General features: G+C 31.0%; 2 protein-coding genes across 2 annotated transcripts; one reads left to right on the forward strand and one right to left on the reverse strand.

The window, feature by feature from the left end:
- Positions 1-463: 463 nt before the first annotated feature.
- On the reverse strand, positions 464-3,908 carry LOC107932964 (cytochrome P450 734A1). The gene is made up of 5 exons (XM_016865092.2): positions 3,376-3,908; positions 3,078-3,301; positions 2,749-2,993; positions 2,067-2,427; positions 464-1,258 (listed from the first exon to the last, which is right to left on the reverse strand). Exons 1-5 carry the CDS (start codon positions 3,653-3,655, stop codon positions 812-814), a joined length of 1,557 nt encoding a protein of 518 aa, XP_016720581.1. The 5' UTR covers positions 3,656-3,908; the 3' UTR covers positions 464-811.
- A 12,623-nt stretch (positions 3,909-16,531) lies between these two features.
- Positions 16,532-20,709, forward strand: LOC107933022 (potassium channel AKT1-like). Its single transcript, NM_001327360.1, is given in 11 exon segments — positions 16,532-16,698; positions 17,419-17,784; positions 17,874-17,931; positions 18,018-18,338; positions 18,430-18,675; positions 18,771-18,869; positions 18,963-18,995; positions 19,105-19,290; positions 19,378-19,572; positions 19,674-19,749; positions 19,829-20,709. Coding segments are annotated over 11 exon segments (2,628 nt in total).
- Positions 20,710-21,188: the final 479 nt, after the last annotated feature.

The raw sequence follows: 21,188 nt of genomic DNA on the forward strand, positions 1-21,188 counted from the left end.
TAAACAAATAAAATAATAAAGGTCTTTGATTCTAAATATGTGCTTCTAAACTTTTCCAGCGCTATTTTGAAAGAGTAGGGTGGAGATTACTATGATTTTTCTACATGGCTTTGAGATAGCTTTAAATATACTATATGTAAGAGAAGAGACTGTATGAAACTGTGATTTCACGTCATCCTTATCTCTATCTAATAGGAAAATGACAAATCAAATTTTTCCTTTTGATTTTCAACTTTTTTCTCTTGGAAAAAATTAAATCCAACGAAAAATGCTAAAAATCATGAAGATAAATCTGATGTGTCATTCACATATTAGAAAGGGATAAGGATGAGGTGGAATCACAATTTCATAAAATCATTTCTCATACAATAAATGTTTTTATTCTAAAAAATGTTAGTATATTATCAATTGAAGTTCAATTATTAAATAAAAAAAATAAAAAGACTACATATTAAATGTGTGAAAAATATAAGAACGGGAGTATGATTAAACCTATATATGGCCAAACATTGTGCTACAACTTACAAATATAGTATACAAAATATTACTATAAAAGTGTGTTACAAGTATACACTACGTACAAATTGGTGAGACAAAATGCATATGAAGAAGCCTATCGATAATCCACTCATTAGCCATTTGCCTAAAATCCTAAATGAACTCATAAAAAGAGACTAAAGGGTAACAAAACACATCAATGGTGAAAACCAAGATTTTCATGCCAATTTTTTGCCCCCTTTTTCTTGCAAATTATCTCTATTTTTCTTTGATAATATATGCTTTAAAATGCAACAATGGAGTGGAGATAAAATCAAGGTGACTCACCTCTATGGGACAAGGGCTTAAAGATAATTGGTGCTCCATGTTGTGGGTAAAGTAGCATCGAAACTGTGGGTGCATGTTGGTAAGTTGGGGCTAACTTAAAGGAGAAGCGTTGAAGTATGATGGAAAGGGTTAACTTAGCTTGTAAAATGGCGAGGTTTTTTCCTATACATGTACGGACCCCAAGGCCGAATGGGATGAACCCGAGAGGGTGTTTAGCTGCTCGTGCCACACCTCCGGAGAAGCGAGGCGGGTAGAACTCATTAGCATTGCTTCCCCATGTGGCTTGATCGTGATGAAGGGCCAAGATTGGTATCAAAAGCTCGGTCCCACGAGGAATGATGTAATCCCCTAGTTTTACATCAACTTTGGCCTGTCTGATTGTGGCTATTGTTGGTGGATATAATCGTAAGGATTCATTTAAGATCATAGTCAGCTGCACACCACAACATGTGAATTTGATATGAAATATGTTTTCCACGTTGTGGACAAGTATGTATGTATGTACGCATGCTCCATGTCTTATATTATCTAATTTAGACTTGTTTTCAAAAAAGAGAAGTATAATTTTGATCCCTCTACCATACTTAAATTTAAGATTTAATCTATATACTTCAATTTGATATGATTTGATGCCTCTTCTTTTTTGTGTCATTAATTTGTCCAAATAATTAACTGTTGTTATTAAAATGTTTAGTTTGTATTTTTCTTCTTCAAAGCACCCGTTTGAACATTAAAAAAAAACTAACATGATAAGTTGAAGGTGTTTTTTAAAATCTACATAAGAAATTTAATAAGAATATTTACTAGTTTTAATTAATTAGGTTAACTAATGATATTATAAAAATATAGTGATCAAAATTTATGCTAAATGAAAATAAAAAGATTAAAACCTAAATTTGAAGATAATAGAAAACCAAAATCATAACTTAACCCTAAAAGACAAAAAATAAAACAAGTAAATTCTTCAATTTAATTTAGCATAATTTAGTCTTCAATTGAGTATCATCATTAAACATTATCGCTTGCCTAGTAATTAACAATCCAACCATTAATATATTAGCAAAAAGTAACAATTTAAAATTATATATTTATTTGAACTTAATTTTTAATTTTTCATAAAAAAAGAATTAATTTTTAAAATTTTTAAAATAAAAACCATATGGTTTTGATAGTTATATATGAGACAAGACATGATGTTACTCGTCTTTAATTAGAGGGAAGGGGGACTTAGGGGCTTTTACCGTCTTAAGCTTAACAACATCATCTTTGGTGGGAACATCACGTGATCCGCACACCCTTATCACCTCCTCACGTGCCTGAACCTGCCACTGTGGGTGCATTGCTAGAAGAACAGTGGTCCAAGTCAGCAAATTGGAAGTGGTGTGTTTGCCGGCGAATAAAAAGGTCTTGCATTCTTCAACCATGTCGTCGACGGTGATGTTAGAAGAGGGTTGCATCATTAATCCCACCAAATCTTTGGCCGCATTCTCTTGCAGTACGCCCCTCGTATCGATTTTCCGGCGCTCGATCAGCTTCATCAACGACCTCTTAATCTCCCTGTCCATTTTCCAACAACTTATGTTCCTCTTGGTTGGTAAATACCTGTAAGAATTCAATTACGCCAAATCAGTATGTATTCCCTTTTCATGATAAAGTTTAATTTTTATTCTTTTAAGATTTGCTTTTTAGACGAAAGGTTTATAAAGAAAAGTAGAAATAAAAAAAATCAATGTTTAAATATTGAGATTATTATTTTTAAAATTAATACCAAATTCAAATTGGTTGTTATTATACTAATTTTAAAAACTGTGACAGGACTATAATAAAAAAAAATGGAATAGTTAACCGAGCAAAGAAAAAGTTACAAATAGATTAGTTACTACACGTAGTTTAGGAGAAAAAAGGGAGTATGATTTTTCATACCTATAGGCAGGTAAGGAAACAATTCGCAAAGCCTGAGCAGTAAGCACCATTTGTTGTGCTTGTAAACGAAAAATGGCTTTCCCATCATCATCTTCATACCAGCTCCCAAATACCGTACGCATTATCACATCTTCCGTAAGTCTCTGAAACCATTCGCAAACTTCAATTTCAATCTCCCCGGATCTGCTCCTCCGCCATTTCTCTACCATTTCACTCACACTTTGTACCACCATCGGCACCAGCAGCTACAATCATAATAACAATAATAACTTAAAAGTAATCTTCATGCAGCAATTGCTAGCTGTAAGTGTATTAAATTAAATACTTACTTTAAGATTCTCCATATGGAAAATGGGAGTTGTGGTTTCTCTATGATGACCCCATTTTTCACCATTGAGACTAAGTAAGCCATCACCTTCTAGCCGTTTTATCAAATGATGAACTTCCTTCTTTTCATACAATTCAGACTTGGAACTCAAGATTTCCCTTATCATGTCAGGATCCGACACTGTCACCCGAACCGTCGGACCGAACCACACCAGAAACATTCCGCCTGCATTAACAACATACAGCAGCCATTACTACAAAAGAGACAAAATATATTGATAAAAAGAGTAAAAAGAGTACCATAAATTTTGTTCCAATGGTGGTAAAAAGCGAAGACTCTAGGGAGAATGTTGTGACATAAAGGTATAGGTTGTGAACAAGCCTTTAACATCATGGCCATAACTTCCTTAACATTTCCATTGTAGAAATGATAAGGTGGTCCTTTGATCCCTTGCCTTGAGAAATGTTGTTCAATCTTCTTAGGTCTCCACCAAAGCAACACTGCTATTTTTAACACCAAAACTAACACCATCAAGCATATCATAACCAGCTTCAACCAGTACTGTAAAAACACCTCCATAATAATATATACTATTTGGAACAAGAAACAAACAACGACAAGGGGAAAGAAACAGCTTCGGTTTGGCTTTTCTTTTTTTTTTCTGATATATTTGGTCACTGTTTTTCTTCCTCAGTGTGACTGTGAAGTAGGCATTTTTGGTTTTGCTTCTATATCTTTCTTTGGCTTATGTTTGAATATCACTTGCTATTCTCCCGATGGCCTTTTATTAATAACAAGAAAAAGAGAGAGAAACAAATTTTTTAAAATAAAGAAAATAATCAAGCAAGGCCAACGGCATAGGGGCCGTCATTGGAATTAGACTGAAAAAAAATCGAAAAATTGGTCTTAAATTAAATTAAATTAAATTTTTATTTTATATATTTTATTTATCAGTAGCTTGATGCAGTTTCCAATACTAAGGCAGGATTGAAGGCAAGAGAGGTGGATTTTTTTTATATGATAATAATATATAAAAAAAGTAAATGCTTAAAGGTGTGTATATACACGTTTATATATGCCGACTATAGATTTCTACATATAATGTTTTGAGATGCATTATTGAACTTTTCTATATAAAATATGTTTTTATATTGAATGCCAAAAGTTTCAAGAATGTAGCGTGGGCTGTTGGAAATGCTTTTGCAAGTCCTACTGTTTATTGCATGTTTGGTTGTTAATTTGTCAATCGTTTGTGACCAGGACTGCAAGCTTTGTTGCTGCAATTTGGAATTCATTTCTACAAAATTTAGATACAGCCCCACATGTTTAATGTGAACATAAAGGAGGTATTTTGGACCCCCCCCACCCCAAATATATAAAAGCCAAGTATATCTTAAACATTTCTATGCGTGAATGTGTGATTACCCAATAGAAAGTAACACTGTTTGCTTGTTTGGTGATCAAAATTTTCCATCAGTCCTCTACTTGAATAAACTTTGCTATTTAGTTATTATGCTTAAAGAATTAAAAATCAATTTCTTTTACTTTTTCGATTTGAAATTCTTAATCCAATCACTAACCCCCTTAATATTTTTAGTTCAAATTTACCATCAATACATCCATGCAACGACACTAGCTTTTAAAGAAAATCAATATAAACTCAGGAAGTACACGTTATAATACGTGGGCTAAGATTTATAAATAAAAAAAGTAAAATAATTTGATTTTTTTAAGTATAGGGACTAAATATCAAAGTTTTCTAAAGTATAAGGACTGGAAGCATAATTTAGCTTTTTTTAAACTCTATTAAACTAAGCCATGTGTGCTTGTCTACACGTAGGATTACGTGAAACTTTATTACCCTTTGAGTATAGTGAATGGTGCAGTAAATGTTACACAAAATCTAAAGGTAAATGAATATATATATAACTCAAGTGGCCAATGTGCATGTTATGGTATATATCCTATACCAAGATACAATAAGGATATAATGCTGGGGATTTTGAAGAAAAAAAGAGAAATATAATTAAAGAAAAGGATGGTTGGGGTTGTTTATAAAAACTTTTTTTTTTGGGGGAATGTTACATATAAATAGCAGCACATGCATAGGAACAATGTTGTCTGTTTCTAGGGTTTCACACTTTACTTAACCCAAACATTTTTACATTGGGGTCTACCCACTCAAAGCCTCCTATACCCTAATCTTGTCTTAATACACCCACAACATGTTGGGACCATGTGCCAAGCCCTCCTCCTTTGGTCTCAAAATTGTGTCCTCTTTTGCTTGAAATTAAACACCAAAAAGAAGAACAAAAAAAAAGAGTTAAGAGGTTTAATTTCATGTGTAGATTAGACAAACTAACCTTTCAAACCTTCTTTTTGTATTCTTGATTTTCAAACAAGATTACATTACATCTTGTGGATGTTTATGTATCAATTCAAATCAAAACCCCTTTTTTAAGGGGATTTAGAAACATTTGGTGGGGTGCTATAATTGAACATCATTATTACGTCAAAGTTATAAACATGTTTATGATATAATTCTGTTGACATATTAAATCGGTAAAAGGGGGATTGAATTGGAAAAATTGAGGTGGGTCACCTAGATTGGGCGAAGAGTCGTCGTGTTTGGTGGTTGAGAAGGGTGTATAGGATAACTAAGTTGTTGTTCTTTGCTTTCTTAGTACAATGGGAAGGCTTATATACATGAGCTAGGGGTGTATCGCGTGTCAAAATCTCATTGGGTGTATCACATTTTGTCTCTTTATAGGGGTGATGACGATGTGACTCCATAGGTTGATGACGTGACATTTAGGATGACCAAACAATCAATAGGCTTAAGATTTCATGTGTTCATGATGGAAGTAGTCTTGCATGAAGGTCTTTTAAGTTTATTGCGAAACTATCTAATATTAAAAATTCACCTGATGCGAAATATGTTTGAAGGGGACACATGTAAGACTAGCAAAGGTAATGTAATAAGTTCTAAATTAATGAAGTTCAAATTTAAAGTTAGGATGGATGTCGTATGATGAAAATGAACAAATATTCATTGCATTTTAGATAGAAGCTTTGTAGATTGCTTTTCTCCATTTGCATAATTGAGGTCATACTTTGGTTTTGATTCTTTTACTATTTTCAAATTTAGGATTTGTCTATATTTTAATTTGACATAATATGGTATCTTTTGCTTTTATAATGTCTTGAAGTAGTTTTAATAGTTAACATTGTTGATATTCTAATTAAAATGTTATTCCCCCTAAAACGTCCCTTCTAACATATATACACACACAAAAAAAAATCCATATTAGCATGATGAATTAGAAAGATATTTTAAAGAAAAATCAATGTGAGGAATTTAATCGGGATAGTTAATGATATCATTTGTTTGATATTAAAAAAGTAAATATTAAAAATGTTCTTCAATTTTTGAAATTGAGTTTTGGAGAGAGTTTAATTCTTCAATCAATTGGGTTGAAATCGGGTTTAGGAAAAGCTCGTCCCACTCGTCCTGGGATAGTTACCAAAAATACTTTTTTTATATATAATATTAGTTTAAAATATATGATAATAAAATTTGCTCTAATATAAATATATCTAGAAAATAATTAATAGTATCATTAAAAAATAAAAATAAAAAAAACAAAAATTATTATTCTATTTGATGAAAGAAATATAAAAATTAAAAATTATGGCCTATTTGGTCAAGTAAGAGTTGAGTATAGCTTTGATTTTTGAAGTTGATAAATTAATATTTAATTTTAAGTTGATTTGGATTTAGATTATGTTGGAGGTAGGGGTGTTCAAAGTCTGGTTAAAATCGAAATAATCGATCGAATTAATCTAATTCAGTTAATTGGTCGGTGGTCGAAATTAGTTTAGTCGGAAGTCAATTAATAACTTTTTAAAATTTCGGTTATCGGTTAAATCAAGTCGAAATTGAATAATTAATCGAATTAAATAATATATAGAGGAGTTATGCTTTCAGCTGTATTTTTGTTTATGTTATGGTTCATTGGTTGTTTGTTTTTGTAAAAGATTGAAAAAAAATCTTGAGTTGGAGTGTTAAAAGTAAGTAAAAATTTTAGGAGATGCTTTGTTGATTCGCAATCATTATTATTGTGAATTGGATTCACAATTCTGTAGTTTCACATTATTCTTCTGGATTTTGCATGCAAAACTATTGTGTGTGTATATATATATATATATAAAGCAATCTAAAATTGGTCTTAGAACGAAATCTAATTTTTTTTCATTAATGTAAATTGTCAAGATTCATACATTCATTTGCTTTTCATTAATCTGGACGGTTTACATTACGTTTTCATGATGCAATGAAAAAAATTAGAATTTTCATTCTAAGACAAATTTTAGATGTTTTGTTTTTAATGCAAAATCCAAAAGAACAATGCGAAACTAAAGAATTGTGAATCAGCATTAATAATAGTAATGATTGCGAATCAATAAAGCATCTCCTAAACTCTTGACTTATTTTTAACAAGGTTTTATTAATTCAATCTTTTACAACGAATGAACCAAGCAGAAAATCAATCATCCAAGAGAATTGAAAAGCTACAGGTTCAACGATTTAAAAGCAAAACATTGATGAAAGCTGTGGAAAGAAAAAGAAGAAGAAGCTTGCATTACATAGTTTAGTAAAACAACACCCATCACCAATTTCTGTAAAAAAACTTGCAATACATGGAAACTTGAATACGAAACCTCTAAACCCTAATTTAATTATATCTTTTATATGGCCACTTGGAAAAATAAATCTTTTAACTTTATTTCCAAATTGATAAAACAGAAATTGGCTCTCACTTCTCATTAGCCTCATAATATACCTTTTTATTGTTTTTATCAAGGTTTGAAAATTTGAGAAAGAAATCAGTAAAATTTTAGATTGCATGGGATTTAAAAAAAAAAATTTAATATAACTCTACATACAAAAAACTCTATTGACAGAAGAGTAAATATACATACAAAATATTTGTTTAAAGTTTGAAATTTATGAAGGATCTTATCAAAATGACAATGAGATGATCTTAGCTTTATTCAAACTGACCCAAAAAATGTTCTAATTCTCATCATGGGTTGAAAAGATAAGCCATTTCATTAAAATCACATCAAAGTTGACTAAACATCATCACATCTTTGTCTCGTCTGTTTATTTTTTTAATCAGATAATAATACATCATAAAAATTAAAATGATTTTATTTTATTTCTAAAATATTTTATGATTTGTCATCATCCATTTAATCAAATATATATTATAATCAATTTAATTATTCTTGTTAGAAAAATTATTCCAAATAACCACTTCTTCATTATTTTATTAACGGATTGTTGACGATATTCTGTCGAAAACATTACAAAATGAAATATTACAAATTTTTCCTTTCTCCTAAGTGCATCAAACCTCAAAAACACACTTTCAACCAATTCCCTATTACCCTCATCTCAGTTCCGATAAATTGAAATTCATGAGAGAAATTAATACAAACTCTGAACCTTTTCGCCTATTTGCTTTCTTCTTCGCACAACTTGTGCTTATGATTGCCACTGCCGGAAGCTGGTGTTGAATTGAAGTGATCTTGAACCACAAAGCTGACAAGGGGATAAGTTTTGGAAACATAATATTTAATAGAGGAAATCACATGAATTTATAAATAAATAAAATAAACAGGAGGAAAAAAAAGATAGTAGAATATATTCACATAACAACCTTTGGCAGTGATAGGACACAGAATCCACAGACCAAATCACTGCAAATGTTCTTCACTTTTTCGGTCTACAATTTTTTTTTCTCATTGCTATCTATGAGTATGATTACTATTTATTTTTATATGGTTTGTTAGTTTATTAATTAGTTTGTAATAAACAGTTACAAGTTTGTCTTGTTTAGGTAGCTTTATGTATATCAAGTGATGTTGCAATTACATGTCTGTTCATATCAATTGCAGCACTTCAACCTTATCGTATCTTGTCTTGTCTACAGCTCGTAGTCATTACAGAATCAATGGGATTTTTCTTTTTGCCATCATTGTGGGAATAAGAGTAATTTTAAATCTTGTGATTGTAAAAAAGATATCATTGAATCCAAGTATATATTTATATCCATCAACCTTGAAATTACACTAATGTAGCAAAAAATTATAATTGGGGAAAATGAAAATATGAAAAAGGAAGGGTTTGTGACCCCAGTTTTTTCTTTTTCTACTTTTCGGGTTTAGTCTGTTTACTTTTAATTACAATAATTTCATCATTTTGCATGTCTAATTTTAAAAATTAACCAATTGTTAACACTATTGATGATTTTTTTTGTTAAATTGAATGTGTCATTTAACAGGGCTAATTTTAAAATTAGAGTCCAATTGATAACATATATTCACATTTAATAGAATTTCATTAACAATGCTATCAATTGGACTTTAATTTTTAAGTCATATGAGTAACGGGACTAAATTTTTGGAATTAAAAACAGAGGAACTAAATTTCAAAAACTTGAAAGAGTACAGATACCGTGAGCATAATTAAACCAAAAGAAAGCAAGTTGAGCTTCAAAACTTTGTTTATATACACCAAGATCAAACAATAGAAAGCAATATGGGATATACAATGACAGTTGCTTCCTAATCCTATCCCACTATCACTATATATATTTATAACACATGTTCCATATTGCAGAACATGTGCTGTTCCAAGTTTACATGAATATTGCAAAAGACCACTCAAGCATGCATTCAATGTTCCCTCTTATGTATGTCAACTTCAATTTTTGCATGGGCCATGTAGCATTATGTTCTGCAATCTGTAATATGTGCTCTCCCTCTCCCCCAATTTTATACTTGACATTTGTCTAATGCAAAAACCATATATATGCACCAATGTCTTTTTCTTTTGTCGGGTTGTAAAATCACTAGACGTTTTTAAGTTGATATTTTCATATGTGAACCAATAATCCAACATACATAAACATTGTCCAAGTACATTGATACAAGCATATCTTGCTCTATGTCATGTCTATTCCTTAATGTTATCAAGAATATAATTCATATGCTCAAGTCATGTTGCATTTTCATATCTATACTTGAATATAGTGTGTAAGCCGCTAGTTAATCTAAAGCATTTTATTTACATTATAATTTGGTTAATTCAATCAAGCATCTTGTAAATTATTATCCATATTTTAAATTGATCCACGAACTTCAAAATGTTATAAATTGAATCATCAAAGTAAAAGTATTGTATAGATCATACTCATATGTCTACTATATAAATAACGTGAATCACGCCCAAACTAATATTTAATGCATAAGCTAATGATTAGATTGTTAAAAAAACCTAACTGATATAATACTATTTTGAATATTCAATCAAAACTTTTTTAAAATTTAGAATCAATTTAGAATTTGATTTATTAATGTACAAATTTGAAGAATCATAAAAAGATACTTATATATAGATTTTTTTCTTTAAAAAAGAAGAAGCATGCAATGACATTGTATAAGAGAAGGAAGAAAGAGCTTATAAATAAAGGAATCGAGCTTTTAACCTTGTGCTAATTAATTTAAAACCTACATAAGTTTTGCCACTAAGTTAGTGCTTTGATTGGCTATCAACAAGTAAAAGATTATGATAAAAGAAAAAAAAGGGTAAACTACACTCATCCAACTATTAGTAAGTATCTTTAATGCCCATCCAATTATAAAAAGTTACAAAATGGTTGTCCAACTATTTGATTTTTTCTTTTACGGTCACCCGCCGTTAAATGGCCGATGAAAAGATGACATAACAACTTTTAAAATTGGCATAATAGCAATTTTAACCTTCAATATTTATGCAATGTGTCAATTTAGCCTTGGCTATAAAAAAACAACCTCAATGTTTACACATTGTGCAATTTGGTCTCTCTTTTTTTTAATTTTACTTTTTGTGACACTTTCACCTAAAAAGCTAAAAAGAACAAATCTATCAGCTAAATTTGATCGGAAATATACTAAAAATAGAAACACCAAAAAACCTAATATAATAATTTCATCTTTTCTCATTCTTTTAAAATTAACCCTCAATGTCACAAACAAAAGTAAAACAAAACAAAACAAAACAAAACAAAAAAATTACACAAGTGTAATTGTTGAAGATCAATTTTTTGGAGTCAATACTAAATTGATACTATGTATAAATGTTGAAGTTAAAGCTGATATTATGCTAATCCTAAAAGCTGCCAAATTATCTTTCCATTAGGTGGTTTAATGACTAGTGACAAAAAAATAAAAATTCGAATAGTTGTGTGACAAAAAAATATTCAAATAATTAAGTGATAATTTTATACCTATTCATAATTAGATGACCAAAAATATTACTAATAATTGAGTAACTATCGGTGTAGTTAAAACATAAAAGCAAAGGAAGCAAGTAGGCCCTAGCCAAGAGAGCCCATTTTGTAGATCATATCAATTGAAACCGACTTTTGAAGAGATAAGAAGAGCAGGGCCTGGTGTTCACTTGGCAATAGTCGCACAAGGCCTAAATCCGACCATCCTCCAATAGTAAGTGCCCACATCCTTGCTTCCTAAGGTAGAAATAGTATTAACCCAAGGCCTAATCTGAAAATTAGGAAAATGTCCTATCGAGCACGCCCCTCTTGGTTGGTATGATGTGGAAGCCTGTCTTGTTATTTATATAAACATGGCCTACGACACGGATTGAAACAACTCCATTATCACTTGGTAACCTAGTGAAGAGGAGCCCTTTTTATGAGGTTTGGTCCACACCATAACTAGTGGCATATGATATGATAAGTGTGTTTATTTTCAACTCTTTTTAATTCTTGAAATTATATTGTTTATCAAATTGCTCAAAAATAAAAGAAAAAAATTAATATTAGTTAATTTTATTGACGTGACATACACACGAATTGTCACGTGAACGTCACGTTATCAATTAATTAATTTTTAAAATTAAAAAATTCATAAAAATTATAAAATATTTTTTAAAAATAAAATTTTTATTTTTAAAAATTAATTAATTGCTAATGTGACATACACGTAGATTGCCATATGGATGCTACGCAACTATTTTGTGGTAATTTGACAGATAATGCAAGTTTGAGGGCTAAAAGAGAAAAAGAATTAAATGAATAACTAAAATAACTTTTTTATAAAATTAGAGGGTCAAATAAATTATTACACCTGCTTGCTTTCTTTAGCTTTCAGTGTCTCAAGTTCACCATGGGGAAATCACAAATTCAACATGTTCAATGATTTGTTTTGCAGGGAACTAAGGAGCATGCATGATACTTGAGAAGCATTGTTGAATTTTTTTAAAATAAATTTTTATAATTTCTTTATATTATTATTTAATTAATTTTATATTTTTAGGATAATGAATCTTGATTTTTAAATAATTATAGAAAATTTATAAAAAATATTTAAACCTTGGAAGGAGGGATGGCCATTGGTTGTTTATGGGTCACGGATTGGTTTCTAACTTTCAACCCAAAGCCCACCCCATATTGTATTCACCCCTAATTTTACGGATTCTTTTCAAAGCTGATACTAAATTTGAGGTAATCTATATCTAGAATCCCCACCTAAATTTTTTTAGATTGTTTGATTAAGCTTGATGAGAAAAAATGGGAATAAGAAAGTTTAACCATCGAGTATTTATTCATATCCTAACAATCTTAAAGTAAGTCGAGTGTACTGACTATTTTTTAATAGAATAAATCATTGAATTTGCCTTAGAACCCCAAGTCCTATAAAATTATGTTGTTTTAAATTAAAAAAAGTTATTGTAAAACAATTTAAAATTTTGATTAAATTCTTAATTCAATTAAGGTCGTAATAAAAGAAAGTTAACAATTAATTTAATCTCTAAAATATAAATTTTTTTTCAACTGTCATCTATCAGAGATTTTGACGAAAAACTTTATTGATTATTGATTTCTAAATAAGAGAATATTACTTTTTAATTATTTTATAAGAGTAAGCCAAACATCATTAAAGAGGATTGATTTGGTAGGGTATACAGTAACCAATAGCATCACTTTTTTTAATCATCTAATAAATTTGTAAAGGATATACCCCTATATTATTGATATCTAGTATAATTCTATATTAAGAAAATATCAATTGAATCCTTTGTTTATAGGTTTTATAGACCATGACAAAGCATAGGACTATTTGGATGCTAAGTGTTCTTTCAAGAATTTGAACCAAGTTGAAGTTGATATTATTGGAAGAGACTTATTTAAATATTATTTTTAATTTGACTTAAACCGTGTATTTTGACTCCCCCAACATGTTTTCTTTAATTTGGAAAAGAAAGTGAAATTGAGGAAAATAAATAATTAATCATGGAGTTGGCTACCAATTTTGGGTGAGTTGCCATCTCAATATTGGTCCAAGCAATAGACGCTTGCATGCAGCCCCCACATGCACTTTTCTGGTAAGCCATTGGACGACTAAAAGTTTTTCCACACGTTTTCTGATGCCTTCCTCCATCCCCACACACAACTTTTCCTTTTGTTTTATCAGCGATGGCCGACAATCAAACTCCAACTATCTATGGTTTTTTAGTAAGGTTGTTGAAATTAGATCGGATTGATTTGATTGAGAATCAATTAGTATATCCATTTAGAATAAGTCGAATTGATTTGTAAAATGGTATAATTTAGTTAAATTGTAATTTTTTATGAGTTATTTTTAAATAATTTATTTAATTGAAGGTCAAATTTAAAATCGGTGATCTAATCTATTCAACCATTAAGTCAATTCCAAAAATATTGATTTTAATCTCTTTATTATTTTGAAATTCGGGACTTTATTTTTTTTACTTTAATTTGACATAATTTGGTATTTCTAATTTTACAATGTTATTAATAAGTCTAAATTAAAAGAAAAAAGATTAAATCTCAAATTTTAAGATAATAGAAAGGATTAAAACCACTATTAGACCTTAATTATAGTGCCGTTGTTTTCACAAAGGATTAATATACTATTTGGCATTTGAGTTTAGTTTTAATGTATCATTCGTTACTTGAGCTTTTTATTATTATTTCAATTTGATACTTGAGTTTGACTTCACTGTTAAGTTTGGTACCTGAATTTTTCCAATTTGATACTTGACATTTTTCTTATCCTAGCTAAATACCTAAACTTGACTTCAATAATCAATTGAGTATTTGGGTTTTTTTTATCCTAATTAAGTACCTATTCATTTTACTAGAGCACACGTATTAAATTTTTATTAGACAATACGATATCATTTAATTTGAATATCAAAATAAACATGAAAACTGAACTCAAATACTGATCTTCGTTCCCTAATTTCTTTCTCACTCCACATTGTTTACAGGTGATAGTGGAAGTCCATAGCACAATATGTGTATATGTGAGTGGAGGGTGATGTTTTAAATGGAGTGGGGTCTTCTTTGGACATCCAACCTAAAAAAAAGGGCAGATGAGACATTCAATTCAAAGCAGGCGTCTGTTGCCAGATTTTATATTTTGAGTCAAATTGGAAGCATGCATGCATGGCAGATGGCCATCCTTCATATGGTAGTTGAGACTTCACATTGATTCATTTCCCTCTCCTTTGGATCACAATCACATGAAGTTGCAACACTCTTCTTACTTATTAGGTTGCTTTCATCTAATTATATCTATTTACTTCCATTAATCTATCCGCCACTGAAATTAGTTTAGTTTAACATCAATTATAAAATTCTTAAAATTTCGATTATTAATTAATCATCTGAAATAAATAAGTATAAGCTCAATGGATCAATAAAGTTTTAATTAAAATTGTAAATGGCAGTGGGCCAAAGTAAAAAATATATATTAAAATTTTAAATAAAACATAAAATATTTAAGTATTTAAAAAAATTGAAAACCTTAGAATATTATTTTAGTTTGGTTAAATCAAAAACCAAATTAAATTAATTAAAGTTAGTTTGATTTGATTTGATTATTGATTTTCACAAAAAAATTGATTTGATTTACCGTTATATATTTTAAAGTTTAATTAATTCGATCGTGGTTTGAGACTATTTGAACACTTCAAACATATATAATAAATATAATAAATTTTTTTATAAAAGAATTAAGTAAAAGTATCCTGGAGACCTTTCAGATTGCATTTTGTTCCCTCTACTAAAACAATAGACAAATTGACTCATGTACATTAGATCAAAGAGCAAACGGGTCCTTTCTATTTGTATTGTTAAAAACTAACGTGGCTGACGAAATAACCACACAGTGAGACATGGCGTGCCATGTGTACCTTATAGGGATAAGTTTTTAACAACAAAAAATTGATAGAATTTCTAAAAAAAATACTGATCTCCCTTTTGATCTAATTTATAGAGATTAATTTACTCATTTTTTTAGTAGAAAGCAAATTGCAATATAAGCTTTAATATAGAGGGTCGAATAATACTTTTACCTAGAAAAATATAATAATATTGATATAAATCTTTCAGCAGCAGTAGAGGAAAAAAAACTCAAAACCTAATGAAATGAAATGGAAATTAAAACAATTAACAAAATATTTTATTGAAATAAGGATAACAAAGTAATTGGAATCTTATTTGGTGGTGGTGGATGAAGTATATAATTTGGATAAAATATCAAAAATATTATAAAGTGGTCCTCTAAACCAAATGTCAATTGGGACATTAATTCGTCTTATGGTTGCCTCTACTAAATTTAAGTCTGTCCCATGCATGACTGGTGGTTTGAAAATTGATATTTTTATGTATTTAAGACAAAGATATTTCTATATGTAATATCGTAAGAAACGTGAAAAATGAAAGGCCAAATTGCCTTTGAAAAGCTTTCGATTGAATTTTGTTCTGCTCAAATTTATAATTTAATGTTGCATAAGTTAATAATGTTTTAAATTATTAATATTTTTAACTATTTTCGATAAGAAAAGTTTTTGAAAACACTTTGATATATAAATATTTGTTTGATTAGATCACTTTTAGAAACACCCTTAAAGTTCTGGCTAACACGAAACTTTTTTTTTTCACAAATTCAACGTCATCACCTTAACAAAAATAGTTAAAGGAATTAATAATTTGGACCAATTAATAACATATTATAAAAATAAAAAAATAAATCATACCAAATTAAATACAAAATTCATAAATTACCACATTATAGGGGCCAAAACCATAATTTAACCAATCTTATTAGTCTATACCAGTGTGCGACACTTTCTAGAGTGTCATTGCATGAGCACGGAAATTTACTTCAAAACCAAACAAAATAACCTTTGGTTCCTATATATACATAACCAAAAAAAGGTTCTTTTTTTTTCTACTAAGAAAACACACAAAAAAAAAAGGTGAAGCCTTTGGTTCCCCTCTCTCTCTCTCTCTATAAGTGTTTACACAAGGAAAAGAAAGAGACAGCATTTCCAAAAGAGAAGCAGTAAACATAGGCATGTTTCGAGGGTCAGTACTATGCGGGCAAGAAGAGATAGAGCATCTCTCAAGAGAGAGCAGCCATTACAGTCTAACTACTGGGATAATCCCTTCGCTTGGTGCCAGAAGTATCCGCAGGGTTAAGCTCAGGAGCTATATTATTTCTCCTCACGATCGTCGTTACAGGTTGGTCATTATATATATATATATAAACAAAGCCTTTGCCTTTTCCCACTTTTTTGCTTGTTTCCAACTCTGTGTTCTTCGTCTTCTTCTTCTTTCTAGTGTGAGCAATGTGTAAAAACTTCGTTTCTTTTTCATCTAACGAGGACTATATTGGGAATATCACCTCACTCAAAATGAAAATCTCGTGAGCCTTTGTTTTGGAAAAAGACAAAGTTAAAAATTTGTCCTTTAAGAGATATGGTTCTCTTCGATCTTTGGGATTGCAAAAACTTGTTCTTTTCTAGTTAGTATTATGTATTTTTCACTATTTGGAAAAAAAGGACTAGACTGAAATTCATTAAGAACAATTATTCATGTTGAAAAACTGTTGTTAACTTTGTCTTTGTATGTGGTTTGAATAGGTATTTAGAAAGTGTCTTCTTTATTTATCACTTTGAATCTATGCTTTTTGCTTTTGCCACCAACCTATTCCTTCATGTTTATTATTCCATTTTTTTTTACCCTATTGCTCAAAAAAAGAATGGTCTAAAATCAAAGTTGAGGGCTTGATGTGTTAGCTATCTTTAGAAACTTTCCACTTGTACAATGCCTTTCACATTTAGAGGGTGTTTGATGCTTGTTATACAAGGAACTTGAAAAGGTTTAATGAAATTTCTAACACACAAGCTAGAAGGAATAAATGCTGACTGAAAATTTACATAATTGAATTGATTCATGTAGGGTATGGGAGACTTTTTTGGTCCTATTAGTCATATACACTGCTTGGGTTTCACCATTCGAATTCGGGTTCCTCGGAAAGCCGGATACGCCACTCGCTGTTACCGATAATGTCGTTAATGGATTCTTTGCCTTGGATATTATCCTCACCTTCTTTGTTGCATACCTTGATAAAGCTGCTTATCTCCTCATTGATGACCCTAAGAAGATTGCTTGGAAGTATGGCACTTCTTGGTTAGCTTTCGACGTTATATCCACTATACCATCGGAACTTGCTCGGAGAATTTCACCTAAGCCGTTGCGTTCGTATGGCTTGTTCAACATGCTTCGCCTTTGGCGCCTTCGTAGAGTTAGTGCCTTGTTCTCAAGGTATCAACTCTGTTTTTTTTCCACATTGATTGGTGTTGAAACTGTTTATTACCACTTTTTTGACATGAGTTATTGTTTGGTTTCTACAGATTGGAGAAAGACAAGAACTTCAACTACTTTTGGGTTCGATGTGCGAAACTTATTTGCGTGAGTAACAAGAAAACAAGTCATGTTCTTTATTAGTAATGCAGCTAGCAGTACCATTTATGGGAATTTGTATTGTCTTTTTGTAGGTTACCGTTTTTGCTGTTCATTGTGCTGGATGTTTCTATTACCGTATTGCTGCGAGATACCGTGATCCTGGAAGAACATGGATTGGTGCATCTATGGGAGACAATTTCCATGAACAAAGCTTGTCTATTCGATATGTAACATCGATGTACTGGTCCATCACTACACTCACTACTGTGGGCTATGGTGATTTACATCCTGTGAATACCCCGGAGATGATATTCGACATTTTCTATATGTTCTTCAACCTCGGATTGACAGCATATTTGATTGGAAACATGACAAACTTGGTTGTCCATGGAACTAGCAGAACTAGACAATTTGTGAGTGAATTCTTACTTATCAACTAGCAATATATGCTTCCATTTTTTTTATTTATCTTTGATAATATTTCCTGTATTTGGATATTCACAGAGGGATACAATTCAAGCTGCTTCAAGCTTTGCTCAGAGAAACCAATTGCCTCCTCGCCTACTAGATCAGATGGTTGCACATTTAAGTCTAAAGTACCGCACCGATTCTGAAGGGCTGCAGCAGCAAGAGACTTTGGATTCCCTTCCTAAAGCCATCCGATCGAGCATTTCGCATTATCTATTCTACTCTCTTGTGGATAATGTTTACTTGTTTCATGGGGTTTCTAATGATTTGCTGTTTCAGCTGGTAATCCACTACTTAAAACATGCTAAGCTCTTGTACTGCAATTTACTTCTTTAGTTGATTTCTCATATATATATATATATGAATAAATGTTGAAGGTCTCAGAAATGAAAGCTGAATATTTTCCTCCAAAAGAAGATGTCATTCTACAAAATGAAGCACCTACAGATTTCTACATCCTTGTCACTGGTGCTGTGGTAAGAAAAATCACACACACATAATCTTTCTTATCCAGAAAAAGGACACTTTGTCTTAAAAAATGGTCCCTAATGTTCTGTTTTGCTTCTCAGGACCTATTGGTTCGAAAAAATGGAGTTGAACAAGTAAGTTGTGTATATATATATATATCAATTAAAACACTAGCCTTATATCAATCTTAAAATCATGAACCAATGCTAACTGAGTTAAAACATTATCTGCTTTATGTTTAAGGTTGTTGGAGAGGCATCATCAGGTGACCTTTGTGGTGAGATTGGTGTACTTTGCTATAGACCACAACTCTTCACAGTACGTACGAAAAGATTATGCCAACTACTACGGCTAAACCGTACTACATTCCTTAATATCATTCAGGCTAATGTTGGAGATGGGACCATAATCATGAACAATCTTCTTCAGGTACTGCATGCTGTACTTGACAATATATTAGCCTTTAGCAAATACATGCCAAAGACATGAATTTCTAATGTGTTCTTTTTTGGACAGCATTTGAAAGACATGGATGATCCAATTATGGAAGGTGTTTTAATAGAGACACAGAACATGCTAGCTCGTGGCTCAATGGATTTGCCTCTCAATCTTTGCTTTGCAGCAGTCAAGGGAGACGACTCGTTGTTGAATAAGCTATTGGAAAAGGGGCACAATGCTAACGAGTCCGATGACAATGGAAGAACACCTCTGGTTTGTGACATTCTTTCAGCTTTTTTTATTTGATTTCAATGGAAGGTGATGCTAATCTTTTTAAGTACTTTTTTTTCTGTTTGTTTCCTATGAAAATTTAGCATATAGCTGCATCCAAAGGAAGTGAGAATTGTGTTCTTATCTTACTTGATCATAATGCAGATCCTAACATTAAAGGTATTGTCCTCATTCATTAGTATATCATTTGTAATACATGATATGGAAATAATTTATATAAGTTCTTTATATTATGTAGATTCAGAAGGAAGTGTACCACTATGGGAGGCAATACTAGGTGGCCATGACAATATAGCCAAACTACTAAAAGACAATGGGGCAAACATCAATGTTGGAGATGTTGGTCATTTTGCCTGCATCGCTGCCGAGCAAAACGACTTGAACTTACTCAAAGAAATCGTTCGTTATGGCGGGAACGTCACGTGTCCTAGGTACAACGGTTACACAGCTCTTCACGTCGCCGTATGTGAAGGAAACTTTGAAATAGTGAAATACCTATTGGAACAAGGCAGTGACATCGATAAACGCGACATCCATGGTTGGACACCAAGGGACCTAGCCGCACAACAAGGGCACGAAGATATCGAGATGATATTCAAATCATTAACCGAAAAGAAGAAAACTCAACCAATCATGACTATCCCAGAGAAGCATGAAGCACGTTTCCTCGGAAGGTTTACAAGCGAGCCGGTCATATCTACGGCAACGTCTGGTGATGGTTTGGATGGATCATCAAGAGGCAAATCTCGACGACCGAGGCGTAAGAGCAGTAACTTCAACAACTCTCTGTTTGGTATAATGTCACAGAATGTGGAGAAGGATTTATTACTATCAGTTCATCAACCAAAAGGTATGAAGGATCCTTTAGTTAAATCAAGTAGAGTGATAATTAGTTGCCCTGAAAAAGGAGACACCATTGGGAAGCTTGTTTTAGTACCAGGGAGCATGGAGGAATTGGTTGAGATTGGAGCTAATAAATTTGGGATATTTGGTGGTAAAGTGATGAACAAAGGAGGAGGTGAAATCGATGATATAGAAGTGATTAGAGATGGTGATCATCTTGTTTTTGTGAGTGATGGTTACATGCAACAAGAGATTAATGACACCCAAAACCCTTAATAATGCATTGGGGTTTTCTTAGACCATAGGATAATGCATATATAGAGAGAGATAAGTGGAATTTTATTTCATAATTTGGTTAAATTTTACACTTTATAGGGTCAAAGGTCTTCGGCTTATAAGTTTTAGGGACCCAAGTCGCTATCAAAATTCAAAATGGTTTCCTTTAATTGTATGCCACCTTTGAAAAGTGTCCATATCTAATATTTAATATACAATGTGTAATCTTTGTCAAATAAATTTTTTTAATAATAGGTTGTCAAAATTTTGAATGTTATTTAGAGGCATATGTTATTTATCCATAACAATGTTTAAAATTTAAATCATGTATAATTTTTTTTAAAAATTTTTCAAATTAAAAACTAATATATATTAATGATATTATTATTTTAGTGAGATTTAGATAATATGTTCAATAAAATTTAAACATAATGATAAATTTAGTTTTAACATTTATATTTTTTTATTAATTTGACTAT

The sequence above is a fragment of the Gossypium hirsutum genome, chromosome D07 (assembly GCF_007990345.1).
Source record: "Gossypium hirsutum isolate 1008001.06 chromosome D07, Gossypium_hirsutum_v2.1, whole genome shotgun sequence".
NCBI lineage: Eukaryota > Viridiplantae > Streptophyta > Magnoliopsida > Malvales > Malvaceae > Gossypium > Gossypium hirsutum.